We start from the raw sequence: 15,112 nt of genomic DNA on the forward strand, positions 1-15,112 counted from the left end.
CGACAGCTAGGACAATGCCTTGTTTATAATAAATCAACGCAAAAGAATGGGCCTCTTGCCAAGACCTTGGGATGCAAAGCAAACAGAAATCTTCTTGATTCAGAATTCAATATGGTTGCACAAGTTCTTGTTTTTGAATTCAAGGTCATTCTGTTCTCTTCAGGAGAAGCCACCTGCCCATTCTAAGACCCTTGTTATCCCAAGGAAGGCTGATACTATCCCAAACCCAAAATGATTATAGCAACAATCGAATGTTACAATCAAAAGGAACCACAGAGACCATCTTCTGAGTAAATCTAATTACAAGTAAGAAGACACAGTTCGTAAACCAAAATTTATCATTCCATTATGGAAGACTTGCTTCTTGTCATCTCATTAACTCTCCCACAAGTCATCACTCCCTGAGTTTCTTTCCCTTTGCTTATTCCCTTTCGGGTCCTCCCTCTATCCTCCCTTCCTACTGCTGTTACCTTGGTTTAAGCTCTCATTTCCTCTTCCCCTGAATCCTGCATTCCTTTGTTAGCTGATCTCCTTGTGTAGAATCCTGAGCCTGTCCAATCCATCCTCCCTCCTGTCACTTTCCTGAAACACACATCTGATCATGTCATTCTCTGCCGCCAATGGCTTCTCTTCACTTTCAGGATCAAGGTCAGAGTCCTTCACAAGTCACTTGTGACCTGCATGGTCTGGTCCAATCCTTAGCATATACAAGGGGCTCAAAAATATTGGTGGACCGAATGCCTGGACTAGAAAGTGCCATGTACCACTAGACCCTCTTGGGAGTAACAGCACCATAGACGCTGAAATGGGAGAGGTAAGCAGGGCCGAGAGGTAAGCAGGGCCCTGAGGTTCTGGGGCCCTGTGGGTCGTGGTCAGGTTTTGGACCTTGTTCTCTTCATCATGGTTATCCAGTGGAAGATTTTATGCAGGGAAATGAGTCAGTCATGATGTCATGAATTTTCTTAAATCTTTACCACAGTCCAGTGATGGAAGTGGAGGGAAAATTGAGGCCGAGTTCAGAGCCTGGTCCCAGGTTCCACAATGAGAGTGTGGGAAGGTAGGATGGGGTTGGGGGGAGCCACCCGTCCAGCACTGGGTCATGCTATGGTTCATGAACCCAGACACATGGCAGAAACACGCTTCAGAGCAGGGTTCCCACTCCAGGTATGAGTTCTGAGTGTCCGTCTACTTCTTCTTCCAACTCAGGGGTCCTATCCACCCAGCCTTCTATCCACACACTTAAAAATCTGAGCTCTGGACCACAGTGTCTAAAACTGGCAAGGATTTTGGGCACTTTGCTGATGGTGTCGGTCAGCGCATTTCCTGCCTGAGCGCAACTAGCGGTGAGTCACGGGCACCCCCAGTTTCTTAAGGTGAAAGCTTAGATTATTGAGATTAGGAACCAAGATGGCAGAGTAGAAGGATGTGTTCTCACTCCCTCTTGCGAGAACACCAGAATCACAACTAGCTGCTGGACAATCATCGACAGGAAGACACTAGAACTCACCAAAAAAGGTACCCCACATCCAAAGACAAAGGAGAAGCCACAATGAGATGGTAGGAGGGGCGCAATCCCAGTAAAATCAAATCCCATAACTGCTGGGTGGGTGACTCACAGACTGGAGAACACTTATACCACAGAAGTCCACCCACTGGAGTGAAGGTTCTGAGCCCCACGTCAGGTTCCCAACCTGGGGTTCTGGCAACGGGAGGAGGGATTACTAGAGAATCAGACTTTGAAGGCTAGTGGGATTTGATTGCAGGACTTCAACAGGACTGGGGGAAACAGAGACTCCACTCTTGGAGGGCACACACAAAGTAGTGTGCACATCGGGACCCAGAGGAAGGAGCAGTGACCCTAGGGGAGACTGAACCAGACCTACCTGCTAGTGTTGGAGGGTCTCCTGCAGAGGCAGGGGGTGGCTGTGGCTCACTGCAGGGACAAGGACACTGGCAGCAGAAGTTCTGGGAAGTACTCCTTGGTGTGAGCCCTCCCAGAGTCCGCCATTAGCCCCACCAAAGAGCCCAGGTAGGCTCCACTGTTGGGTTGCCTCAGGCCAAACAACCAACAGGGAGGGAACCCAGCCCCACCCATCAGCTGTCAAGCGGATTAAAGTTTTACTGAGCTCTGCCCACCAGAGCAACAGCCAGCTCTACCCACCACCAGTCCCTCCCATCAGGAAACTTGCACAAGCCTCTTAGATAGCCTCATCCACAAGAGGGCAGACAGCAGAAGCAAGAACTACAATCCTGCAGCCTGTAGAACAAAACCCACATTCACAGAAAGAGAGACAAGATGAAAAGGCAGAGGGCTATGTACCAGATGAAGGAAAAAGATAAAACCCCAGTGAAACAACTAAATGAAGTGGAGATAGGCAACCTTCCAGAAAAAGAATTCAGAATAATGATAGTGAAGATGATCCAGGACCTCGGAAAAAGAATAGAGGCAAAGATTGAGAAGTTGCAAGAAATGTGTAACAAAGACCTAGAAGAATTAAAGAACAAACAGAGATGAACAATACAATAACTGAAACAAAAAATACACTAGAAGGAATCAATAGCAGAATAACTGAGGCAGAAGAATGGATAAGTGACCTGGAAGACAGAATGGTGGAATTCACTGCTGCAGAACAGAATAAAGAAAAAAGAATGAAAAGAAATGAAGACAGTTAAGAGACCTCTGGGACAACATTAAATGCAATAGCATTCGCATTATAGGGGTCCCAGAAGGAGAAGAGAGAGAGAAAGGACCCGAGAAAATATTTGAAGAGATTATAGTCAAAAACTTCCTTAACATGGGAAAGGAAATAGCCACCCAAGTCCAGGAAGTGCAGAGAGTCCCATACAGGATAAATCCAAGGAGAAACATGCTGAGACACATAGTAATCAAACTGGCAAAAATTAAAGACAAAGAAAAATTATTGAAAGCAGCAAGGGAAAAATGACAAATAACACACAAGGGAACTCCCATAAGGTTAACAGCTGATTTCTCAGCAGAAACTCTACAAGCCAGAAGGGAGTGGCATGATATACTTAAAGTGGTGAAAGGGAAGAACCTACAACCAAGATTACCCTACCCAGCAAGGATTTCATTCAGACTCAATGGAGAAATCAAAAGCTTTACAGACAAGCAAAAACTAAGAGAATTCAGCACCACCCAACCATTTCCTCAACAAATGCTAAAGGAACTTCTCTAAGTGGAAAACACAAGAGACAAAAAGGACCTACAAAAACAAACCCAAAACAATTAAGAAAATGGTCATAGGAACATACATATCGATAATTACCTTAAACGTGAATGGATTAAATGCTTCAACCAAAAGACACAGGCTTGCTGAATGGATACAAAAACAAGACCCATCTATATGCTGTTTACAAGAGACCCACTTCAGACCTAGGGACACATACAGACTGAAAGGGAGGGGATGGAGAAAGATATTCCATGCAATGGAAATCAAAAGAAAGCTGGAGTAGCAATACTCATATCAGATAAAATAGACTTTAAAATAAAGAATGTTACAAGAGACAAGGAAGGACACTACATAATGATCAAGGGATCAATCCAAGAAGGAGATATAACAATTATAAATATATATGCACCCAACATAGGAGCACCTCAATACATAAGGCAACTGCTAACAGCTATAAAAGAGGAAATCGACAGTAACACAATAATAGTGGGGGACTTTAACACCTCACTTACACCAATGGACAGATCATCCAAAATGAAAATAAATAAGGAAACAGAAGCTTTAAATGACACAACAGACCAGATAGATTTAATTGATATTTATGGCACTTTCCATCCAAAAACAGCAGATTACACTTTCTTCTCAAGTGCACATGGAACATTCTCCAGGATAGATCACATCTTGGGTCACAAATCAAGCCACAGTAAACTTAAGAAAATTGAAATCATATCAAGCACCTTTTCTGACCACAACGCTATGAGATTAGAAATCAATTACAGGGAATAAAACATAAAAAACACAAACACATGGAGGCTAAATAATACGTTACTAAATAACCAAGAGATCACTGAAGAAATTAAAGAGGACATCAAAAAATACCTAGAGAAAAATGACAATGAAAACATGATGATCCAAAACCTATGGGATGCAGCAAAAGCAGTTTTAAGAGGGAAGTTTATAGCTCTACAAGCCTACATCAAGAAACAAGAAAAATCTCAAATAAACAATCTAACCTTACACCTAAAGGAACTAGAGAAAGAAGAACAAACAAAACCCAAAGTTAGAAGAAGGAAAGAAATCATAAAGATCAGAGCAGAAATAAATGAAATAGAAACAAAGAAAACAATAGCAAAGATCAATAAAACTAAAAGCTGGTTCTTTGAGAAGATAAACAAAATTGATTAACCATTAGCCAGACTCATCAAGAAAAAGAGGGAGAGGACTCAAATCAATAAAATTAGAAATGAAAAAGGAGAAGTTACAACAGACACAGCAGAAATACAAAGCATCCCAAGAGACTACTATAAGCAACTCTATGCCAATAAAATGGACAACCTGAAAGAAATGGACAAATTCTTAAAAAGGTATAACCTTCCAAGACTGAACCAGGAAGAAATAGAAAATATGAACAGACCAATCATAAGTAATGAAATTGAAACCTTGATTAAAAATCTTCCAACATACAAAAGTCCAGGACCAGACGGCTTCACAGGTGAATTCTATCATTTAGAGAAGAGCTAACACCCATCCTTCTCAAACTCTTCCAAGAAAATGTGGAGGAAGGAACACTCCCAATCTCATTCTATGAGGCCACCATCACCCTGATACCAAAACCACACAAAGATACTACAAAAAAAGAAAATTACAGGCCAATATCACTGATGAACAGATATGCAAAAATCCTCAACAAAATATGAGCAAACAGAATCCAACAACACATTAAAAGGATCATACACCATGATCAAGTGGGATTTATCCCAGGGATGCAAGGGTTCTTCAATATATGTAAATCAATCAATGTGATAAACCTTATTAACAATTTGAAGAATAAAAACCATATGATCATCTCAATAGATGAAGAAAAAGGTTTTGACAAAATTCAACACCATTTATGATAAAAGCTCTCCAGAAAGTGGGCATAGAGGGAACCTACCTCAACATAATAAAGGCCATATAGGACAAACCCACAGGAAACATCATTCTCAATGGTGAGAAACTGAAAGCATTTCCTCTAAGATTAGGAACAAGACAAGGATGTCCACTCTCACCACTATTATTCAGCATAGTTTTGGAAGTCCTAGCCACGGCAATCAGAGAAGGAAAAGAAATAAAAGGAACACAAACTGGAAAAGAAGAAGTAAAACTGCCACTGTTTGCAGATGACATGATACTATACATAGAGAATCCTAAAGATGCCACCAGAAAACTATTAGAGCTAATCAAGGAATCTGGTAAAGTTGCAGGATGCAAAATTAATGCACAGAAATCTCTTGCATTCCATGGGCTTCCCTGGTGGAGCAGTGGCTGAGGGTCCGCCTGCCGATGCAGGGAACACGGGTTCGTGCCCCGGTCCGGGAAGATCCCACATGCCGCGGAGCGGCTGGGCCCGTGAGCCATGGCCGTTGAGCCTGCGTGTCCAGAGCCTGTGCTCTGCAACAGGAGAGGCCACAACAGTGAGAGGCCCAAGTACCGGAAAAAAAAAAAAAAAAAAAGAAATCTCTTGCATTCCTATACACTAATGATGAAAAATCTGAAAGAGAAATTAAGTAAACACTCCCATTTACCATTTCAAAAAAAAGAATGAAATACCTAGGAATAAAGCTACCTATGGAAACAAAAGACCTGTATGCAGAAAACTATAAGATACTGATGAAAGAAATTAAAGATGGGGGCTTCCCTGGTGGCGCAGTGGTTGAGAGTCCGCCTGCCGATGCAGGGGACACGGGTTCGTGCCCCGGTCCAGGAAGATCCCACATGCCGCAGAGTGGCTGGGCCCGTGAGCCATGGCCGCTGAGCCTGCGCGTCCAGAGCCTGTGGTCCGCAACGGGAGAGGCCACAACAGTGAGAGGCCTGCGTACCGCAAAAAAAAAAAAAAAGAAGTAGAAGGGTAATGACAAAAAGGCAAAAAAAAAAAAAAAAAAGAAAAGAAAGAAATTAAAGATGGTATCAACAGATGGAGAGATATACCATGCTTGGATTGGAAGAATCAATATTGTGAAAATGACTATACTACCCAAAGCAATCTACAGATTCAATGCAATCCTTATCAAATTACCAATGGCATTTTTTACAGAACTAGAACAAATCATCTTAAAATTTATATGGAGACACAAAAGACCCTGAATAGCCAAAGCAGTCTTGAGGGAAAAAAAAGGGAGCTGGAGGAATCAGACTCCCTGATTTCAGACTATACTACAAAGCTACAGTAATCAAGACAGTATGATACTGGCACAAAAACAGAAACAAAGATCAATGTAACAAGATAGAAAGCCCAGAGATAAACCCATGCACATATGGTCAACTAATCTATGACAAAGGAGGCAAGGATATACAATGGAGAAAAGACAGTCTCTTCAATAAGTGGTGCTGGGAAAACTGGACAGCTACATGTAAAAGAATGAAATTAGAACACTCCCTAACACCATACACAAAAATAAACTCAAAATGGATTAGAGACCTAAGTGTGAGACCGGACCCTATAAAACTCTTAAGAGGAAGACATAGGAAGAACACTCTTTGACATAAATCATAGCAAGATCTTTTTTGATCCACCTCCTAGAGTAATGGAAATAAAAACAAAAATAAACAAATGGGACCTAATGAAACTTCAAAGCTTTTGCACAGCAAAGGAAACCATAAACAAGATGAAAAGACTGGCTGAACTGCCCCGGGGCCCAAGGGGAGGGCGGTCTCACTGAGGCTGCCGGCTCTGGAGGGGCCTCACCAGGCGAAGCCGCGACAGTCCTTGGGATCACGGGCCAGTTGTTTCAACAAGTAACTTAAAGACAAAATGGAAGAACAAGGAGGTTTGTGCCTGAGATCATGTTGATGTGAAACCAGGGATGGCCACCTTCTGCCAGAAAAGCCCCTTTAAGATTTCCTGGGAGTTGGAGAAGATGGCAGAAGAGTAAGATGTGGAGATCACCTTCCTCCCCACAGATACAACAGAAATACATCTACATGTGAAACTGCTCCTATAGAACACCCACTGAATGCTGGCAGAAGACCTCAGACCTCCTAAAAGGCAAGAAACTCCCCACGTACCTCGGTAGTGCAAAAGAAAAAATATGAAAAGACAACCCTCAGAATGGGAGAAAATATTTGCAAACGAATCAATGGACAAAGGATTAATCTCCAAAATATATAAACAGCCCAGGCAGCTCAATATTAAAGAAACAAACAACCCAATCCAAAAACAGGCAGAAGACCTAAATAGACATTTCTCCAAAGAAGACATACAGATGGCCAAGAAGCACATGAAAAGTTGCTCAGCATCACTAATTATTAGAGAAATGCAAATCAAAACTACAATGAGGTATCACCTCATACCAGTTAGAATGGGCATCATCAGAAAATCTACAAACAACAAATGCTGGAGAGGGTGTGGAGAAAAGGGAACCCTCTTGCACTGTTGGTGGGAATGTAAATTGATACAGCCACTATGGAGAACAGTATGGAGGTTCCTTAAAAAACTAAAAATAGGATTACCATATGATCCGGTAATCCCACTACTGGGCATATACCCAGAGAAAATCATAATCCCAAAAAACACATGCACCTCAATGTTCATTGCAGCACTGTATACAATAGCCAGGTCATGGAAGCAACCTAAATGCCCATTGACAGACGAATGGATAAAGAAGTTCTGGTACATATATACAATGGAATATTACTCAGCCATAAAAAGGAACGGAATTGAGTCATTTGTTGAGACTTGGACGGATCTAGAGACTGTCATACAGAGTGAAGTCAGAAAGAGAAGAACAAATATCGTATATTAATGCGTATATGTGGAACCTAGAAAATGGTACAGATGAACTGGTTTGCAGGGCCAAAATTGAGACACAGATGTAGAGAACAAACGTATAGACACCAAGGTGGGGGAAAGAGGCGGGGAGGTGGTGGTGTGATGAATTGGGCGATTGGGATTGACATGTATATACTGACGTGTATAAAATTGATGACTAATAAGGACCTGCTGTATAAAAAAATAAATAAAATTAAATTAAAAAATTAAAAAAAAAAATCTGGCAAGGTGTGGTCTATTTCAGAAGCCCAAGTAGTGAAAAGATCATGGGCTTTGGAGGCCTCTAGATGTGGCAGACACTGGCCAAAATGACCAAAGTTCCTGATCCCCAGTTGGCTTATCCATGAGAGGAGCCTGGTGATACCGACCACCCAGCCTGTCTCCAAGGGTGCACCATGCGCCACTGTGTTAGAATCAACAGGGGCGCCTGTGTGAGGTGCTTTAGCTACTCTAACGCCATTGAAATTGCTGAAGGTGGATGCAGGATCTGGTGTTTACAGTCCCCCACTGATTTTAACGCACCTTGACATTTGAGAACCTCTGACTTATTTCATAGGATGCCTGTGAGAATTAAATGAAATGTGAACTTGGATTCCAGTAACATACTGGACATCCAATAAGTATTCATTTCCCTCTCCCTTTTCATAGGCGCTGGCCAGGGACTTTCCTGGTGGTCCAGTGGTTAGGACTCTGGGCTTCCACTGCAGGGGGCACGGGTTTGATCCCTGGTCGGGGAACTAGAACCCCATAAGCTGTGTGGTGTGGCCAAAAGAAATTTTTTAAAAAATAATTTAAAAAAAACTTAGGTGCTGGCCATAGGAAGAGGTTTTAATTTTTTTTTTTTTCCTGAAACCTTTCGTTTAATCTCCCACCTCTGAGAACACAAAACAACGTCTCTGGGCCCCCAGTTGCTTCTTCCCCATGCCCTTTCCCCCTGTCCAGAGTGGTCTGGTGGTGCAGGCCATGGGCAGGTGCTGGGGCCTTCAGGACTGCCAGGGTGGCCCATTGCACTGGCTCACCACTTCCCCAGCCACTGATTTGCTCAAAGACTGGCCCGACCTCCCTTTTCAGACACTCCACACTGTTCAGCTGGAAATTCTGGGTGATACCCTGGGGTCATCTGGGGAGCTTTAAAAACATACTGATGCCTGGGCTGCAACCCTGGGGATTCTGATTGAATCTGCCTGGGTATGGTCTGGGCATTGGGATATTTTAAGCTCTAATGATTCTAACATGCAGCCCAGATTGGGAACCACTGCCCTGAAGGACGTCCTCCGGGAAACTGTGAAGGCCACAGGCACAAATACAGACCCACGGGAGGGCTGGTCAGTCACGCTCTGAGCATTCAGATGAGTGGCCACTTGCCTGAAGAACGGAAAAGAGACGACTGATTCATAGAACCTCCATGTCGCCACAAGATCAATCCTGTTGGGGTTGGTAGCATAGTACCTCCAGGCGGCCTGGGGAGGAGAAAAGAGGGGCAGGAATGACCTGGTGTCACCCGAAACTTTCACATGGAATCCCACAACATTAAAACAGAAAGCCCTTGACACCTAAGAGTAAAATGTGCAATGAGGTCATATCTGGAGAAGCCAGATCCTTGGCTTTCTGTAGCTCCTATGGGAAGAAAACCTTCCTTGACCCCATCATCTCGGAGCTATAATTGATGGTGTGGGGTGTGGAGAGGTGCACTACAGTGGACGGGGGAGGCGGGTGCTGGGTAGAAGATCCCTGAAAGGAGCAGGGATTACTCTTGTTGCACGATTCCTTGAGATTTCTCAAACAGGTAGGAAGACAAACAGTCTTCTGTGCATTTCCCAGTGTAAGAGACAGCCCGGGAGATGAGGTTTTCATTCTAATATACTAGATCTTCTGTATACCATGAGGTTTGGGGTTTGCGAAGATAGAGCAGACACTTAGAGATCAGCACTGGCCTAGAAACTACAGTATGGAGGGTAACATCATGTACCATCCTGTATCTGACCCACAGAGACACTCACTGCAACTGGACACAAGTTCATGAGTGGGTGGTCACGCAGACATTCAGTCCCAGGTGGCTAGAGCCAGAACGCTCTCTTTTTCTATTCTCTGCGCTCCCAGTGGCCCATAAACCCACAAAGCAGGAACTTTCTCTGAAGTGAAAGAGGGAACACTCTGGCTCTCCCACCATCTCTCACGATGGTCCCCAACCCCCAGCCCATGGTTGGGGCAGAGATAAAGGATGGAGAGCTGGCAGGAGACCAACACCCACTGCTGCCTGGCTGTCTATAGACACACACACAGAGATAGACACACACACACACAGACACACAAGCAGAGGCAGCTACACGGGATCTGAGTCCCATTCCAGTTCATCCCCAGGCAGACAGACCTGGATGAGCTCAGCAGCGGGCTTCCTCCTTTTCTCAAAGTGCTTCTGACGGTGTTGCTCCTGCACCTTGAGCGCCAGCCCGGACCCCAGGATGCCCTGAAGGGAGAGGTCAGGCCCTGAAGTCAGCCCCACCCAGACTCTCCCGGAGCCCCAGCCCGACTCCCAGCAGCAGGATGACACTGAGCCGAGGGGAGGAGGAAAGATCCCTTCTTTCTCTTCCAGCGAGTAGGAGGTGGGTTAAGTGGAGCCTTGAAGCCAGGGCTTCCTGACTCTGCCAATTCCCTGCAGTGAGACCCTGGGCCTGCCTCCTCTCTGCTGCATCTCACTTTCTTCCACACGGAAGTAGGATAAAGGTACCTACCTCATAATTCTGTTAGGAAAAACAGTGAGATAATGTAATAGGAACTGCCTAGTAAGGAGTAGGATGCAGAATAGATTCCCAGTTACTATTAAGGGAATTTAAAAAATATTTTAGTTGCTTGCATTGTCACTTGAGGCTTTTACTCTGGCTGGAATCTCTCTGAATTGTGAGCTGTTTTGATTTCCAGGTTGGACTCTCATGTGAATTACACAGGTAGGAACACACCCTTTTCAAGTCAAGAGAGAATTTAGAGACCAAGTCGCACCCTCACTGGCCCTCACCTGTTACAGATAAGGAAACTGAGAATTAGAAAGGCCATATGCCCAAGGTCAAACAGCTTAGAAAAAAAATAGACCAGGTAGGGCTGCAGTGGACAAAGAACATTATCAACAAAAGGATGGGAGGGGAAGGGCAGGGAAGAGAGTTTGTTATACGAGAAGGTTCTCTTCAAGCTTTGTGATTAAGAGCCAGGCTTGGAATGAGCAGACCTGGGTCCCTGGCTCCACAACCTAAAAGCCCTGTGACTGTGGAAACTTCACTAACCCAATTAAGCCTCAGTCTTCTCATCTGGAAAATGGAGATACATGTAGCGCCAAACTCCTAATGTTGTCACAAAGATTAAGTGAGATGGTGTAGGTAAAGCATTTGGCATGAATCTAGTGCACACTATGTTCAACAAATGCCATCTATTATTATTGCTGTTATTACACTGATGGGCACTGGGCTTTGGGGAAGTTATTCTATCAGGGGTCAAAACTTATTCTTGAGGGAAATGCATTTTTTATATAAACCAGTAGATGACAGGGCAAGGGAAGGGAACTCACATATACAAAGGACCCTCTATGTGCAAGGAATACGTGGGTGAAAGACATAATCTCAGCTCCCCAGGAGCTGACAGTCTTCTGGGCAGGCAGATTTGGAAATGTGCGATCCCAGCATGGGGTCTGAAACCGCCTGTAAAGAGCTATGCCCAGAGGAGGGAAGGATTAACTCAGCCTAAAGAAGGCAGCATTGAAACTGGGTCTTGAGGATAAATAACAAGGACCTACAGTACAGCACGGGGAACTATATTCAATATCCTGTGATAAACCATAATGGAAAAGAATATTTAAAAAAAGAATGTCTCTATGTGTATAACTGAGTCACTTTGCTGTACAGCAGAGATAGGCTCAGCATTGCAAATCAGCTATACTGCAATTAAAAAAAATTAAAAAAAAAAAAAGAAACTGGGTCTTGAAAGAGGAGTAGGTGTTTGGGGGGGATCACTCCTGGCAAAGGGATCAGCACAGCCTATGGCAGAGAGACAGGAAACCATGCTACAGGGATGGTTATTGAGTTGATAGAGCTGGAATTCAAGGAACGAGATGATGGAAGATGAGGCTGGAAAGTTGAGCTGGGGCCAAGCGGTGAGGGGTCCTGCCCATCACACTAGAGAGAACACCAGAGATACTCACTGCTGGAAGGGCGAAAAAGGAGACGCCAATTAAGGAAAAGGTGGCTGCAATCAGACGGCCTTCCCACGTTTTGGGCGTCTTGTCTCCGTAGCCAATGGTGGCCAGTGTGATCTGAAGAGAGAAGAGTTTAGACATGTGGCTTCTCAGGGAGAGGAAATTAATGATGTATCAGCTGAGCTTCACCTATAAGCCTTTGTACTGACCAGGGTGCTGTTCCCGTTTAGAATAAGATTCCCACGGGAGAGATGGTGCTAAGTACCAGCAAATTTATACAGGAGTCTTGAGACCACACCTGTTTCTAAGTTAAGGATTTCTTCCCTATAGTCAATCAGTCAACAAATATTTCAATAATTGCAAACATGTGCATGTGATATACATTCATGTGTATATTTGCCTATGTGTGATTTTGTGTATAGCCATGATTCTAAATATATGTGCTCTTGTGGGTGTATTCATATGTATTGTGTGTATATGTGTGCATGGCTAAGGTCTGGGCCCGTATCTGTCCTGGTATGAGTTGAATATTCCTGTGTGCGTTTACATGTGCAGGTTATCAGCGCACATGTACTTATGAACATGGAAGGCAGGCTTTCAGACCAGTTAAGAGTGTGGCTTCTAGAAGCCAAATGCCTGAGTTCAAATCCCAAGTCAACCACTAACTGGCTCAGAGATCGTCCTTGAATTAGTTACTCAACTTTATGCCTCAGTTTCCCCATTTTTCAAAGGGGGCTAATAATAAGAGCTATTTCAGCTTAAAATAGATTTAGAAATGTAAAGTGCTTAGAGCAATGCTTTAGTACCACATGTCCTGTGGGTGTGGGGCTGTGTGTCTCTAGGTGTGTTTGAGGGTCTGGGTACACACATCTACATCTGCCACTGTGTCTGTTTGCACAGCATGGCCTGGCTGATGACAGCCTATGACGAATGAGGTAAGGTACCTGAGTGACCGTAGGACCAGACTGTTGAGAGCTCTGACTTCTTATAAACACTACGGAAAAGCCCCTTCCAAGGGCCTACCCTGCAGGGGGCGTCTCCCAGGGGCAGGTTCAGAAATGGAGGAGGCCTCCTCTCCCCTGTGGCTGCAGAATGCAGTTGCCCGCCTGAGCGCATCCATGCCACGCCCTCCATCTCTCTCTGTCCCTAACAGACAATCCCCACCGGGCAGCCTTCAAGGTGGTAACTCACCAGACCCCACCAAAGGGCATCCGCATAGGTCTCAAACTCCTCTTTCATCTCTTCTCCTTGGGCATCCACCTCCGGCACATCTTTCTCAACCAGGTAGACGAGAAATGAAGAAAGGATGAGCGTCAGGAACCCGATGTACCAGGCGGTGATGAGCTCCTGGGAGAGCAAGCAGAGACAGGGAAGGGGTCACTGAGTGGAGGCTGGGTGGAGGCTGGAAGCAGACACACTGGAGCTGGAGTCCAGGTTGCCCAGCTCTGTGACGTGGGCAAGTTACTTACTTTCTCCGATCCTCCTCTCCCATCACTGTAAAATAGGATCAGTAATACGGTCATCATGTTCATCATTAACAGAACAAGTGTATAGCTCTAGGAGGAGAGGAAGGTTTCTGTGATCTCCATATCACAGCTCAAGGGACTTCCCCTGGAGGCAAGAAGGCAGGAGAGACTGGCCACTGCCTCTGAGACAAGGCTCGGGACTCAGCAGAGCCTATCCTACACAGGACTGGGCAGGGCAAGGAGAAAGCTCATTTCTACTGGGGCAGTGACGGACAGAGCGGACGGAGCTGTGGACAGGGACCCAGCCCTGCCACTAACTGACTGTGTCACTCTGGGCAAATGACCCCTCCTCCCCAGCCTCAGTTTCTTCTTTTTTTTTTTTTTTTTTTTGCGGTACACGGGCCTCCCACTGTTGTGGCCTCTCCCGTTGGGGAGCACAGGCTCCGGATGCGCAGGCTCAGTGGCCCAGCCGCTCCGCGGCATGTGGGATCTTCCCAGACCGGGGCACGAACCCGTGTCCCCTGCATCGGCAGGCAGACTGTCAACCACTGCGCCACCAGGGAAGCCCAGTTTCTTCATTTTTATTTTTTATTTTTATTTTTCATTTTTAAAATGAAGGGACTGGACCAGAGTGTTCCAAAAAGTGCCACAGACACTTCAAATGCAGATAGGAGTTTTTTTATGTGACGTGGTCACCTACTGATTTAGACCATATTACACATTAGCACAGATTACACTAAAATCTATTATTTCGTGGATATTACCGCACGATAGCCTAGGACATGTACGTACACAGGAGAAAGCTGATTTAAAGGAAGACATTGAGGCATAGTAAGGATGGTGCAGAGATATGGCAAAGATGGGCAAACCACTGAGGTTTCAAACATCCTGACCATGACGGTCTCTGAGGTGCTTTCTACGCCTTTCATTCTATTCCAGTTCCAAGGGTTACTGTGGTTACTGTGGTAGGTTGGGCAGAAGAAAGTCAAAGTCATGGGCGAACACAGCCTGGAGATTAGGCCCGTCATTCCTGCTGAGTCATCACAGAGAATGAAGCTGTTCATATCGATAGAGTTCATCTACTTGACCATCTGCGGCCAGCCAGCTGGCTTTAGGGGTGAATCGCATCTCGCTGACAGGGCTGCTTTCTGCCTGCTTCTGTGCCTCTGTTCACCTTGGTCCTCTGTCCTCCCCCATGGGACCAACCAGAGAGCACTGAGTCATCTCCAAACTCACGTCACCTCCATTATGAGAGCTTTCTGGATGTTTGCTCCCCCAACTAGAGCTAGGGTTCATTTCTAGCTTTCTTTCAGTTCCTTCACTATTTTCTAAACAAACTTTAAATCTCCAACACTGTCTTATGCTCATTTGCTTAGAGGCCTGACCTTCCCCACAGCATCACGTGCACAGTGCACTTGTGTGACTTTACAGCAGAGAGAGGTTAGCTGAGATGCTGCAGGCAATCCAG

The 15,112-nt window shown here is 44.9% G+C and overlaps 1 protein-coding gene across 1 annotated transcript in view; it reads right to left on the bottom strand.

Moving 5' to 3' along the window:
- KCNQ3 (potassium voltage-gated channel subfamily Q member 3) overlaps window positions 1-15,112 on the bottom strand; it is a gene marked incomplete at both ends in the record, with an annotated part of 282,472 nt that overhangs the window by 33,524 nt on the left and 233,836 nt on the right. Inside the window, 4 exons of the mRNA XM_079722739.1 lie at window positions 9,364-9,458; window positions 10,370-10,465; window positions 12,185-12,295; window positions 13,370-13,525. Coding sequence (XP_079578865.1) covers window positions 9,364-9,458; window positions 10,370-10,465; window positions 12,185-12,295; window positions 13,370-13,525 — 458 coding nt within the window. The remainder of the gene's footprint in view (window positions 1-9,363; window positions 9,459-10,369; window positions 10,466-12,184; window positions 12,296-13,369; window positions 13,526-15,112) is intronic.

Source organism: Hyperoodon ampullatus (assembly GCF_949752795.1).
Source record: "Hyperoodon ampullatus genome assembly, chromosome: 17".
Taxonomy (NCBI): Eukaryota; Metazoa; Chordata; class Mammalia; order Artiodactyla; family Ziphiidae; genus Hyperoodon; species Hyperoodon ampullatus.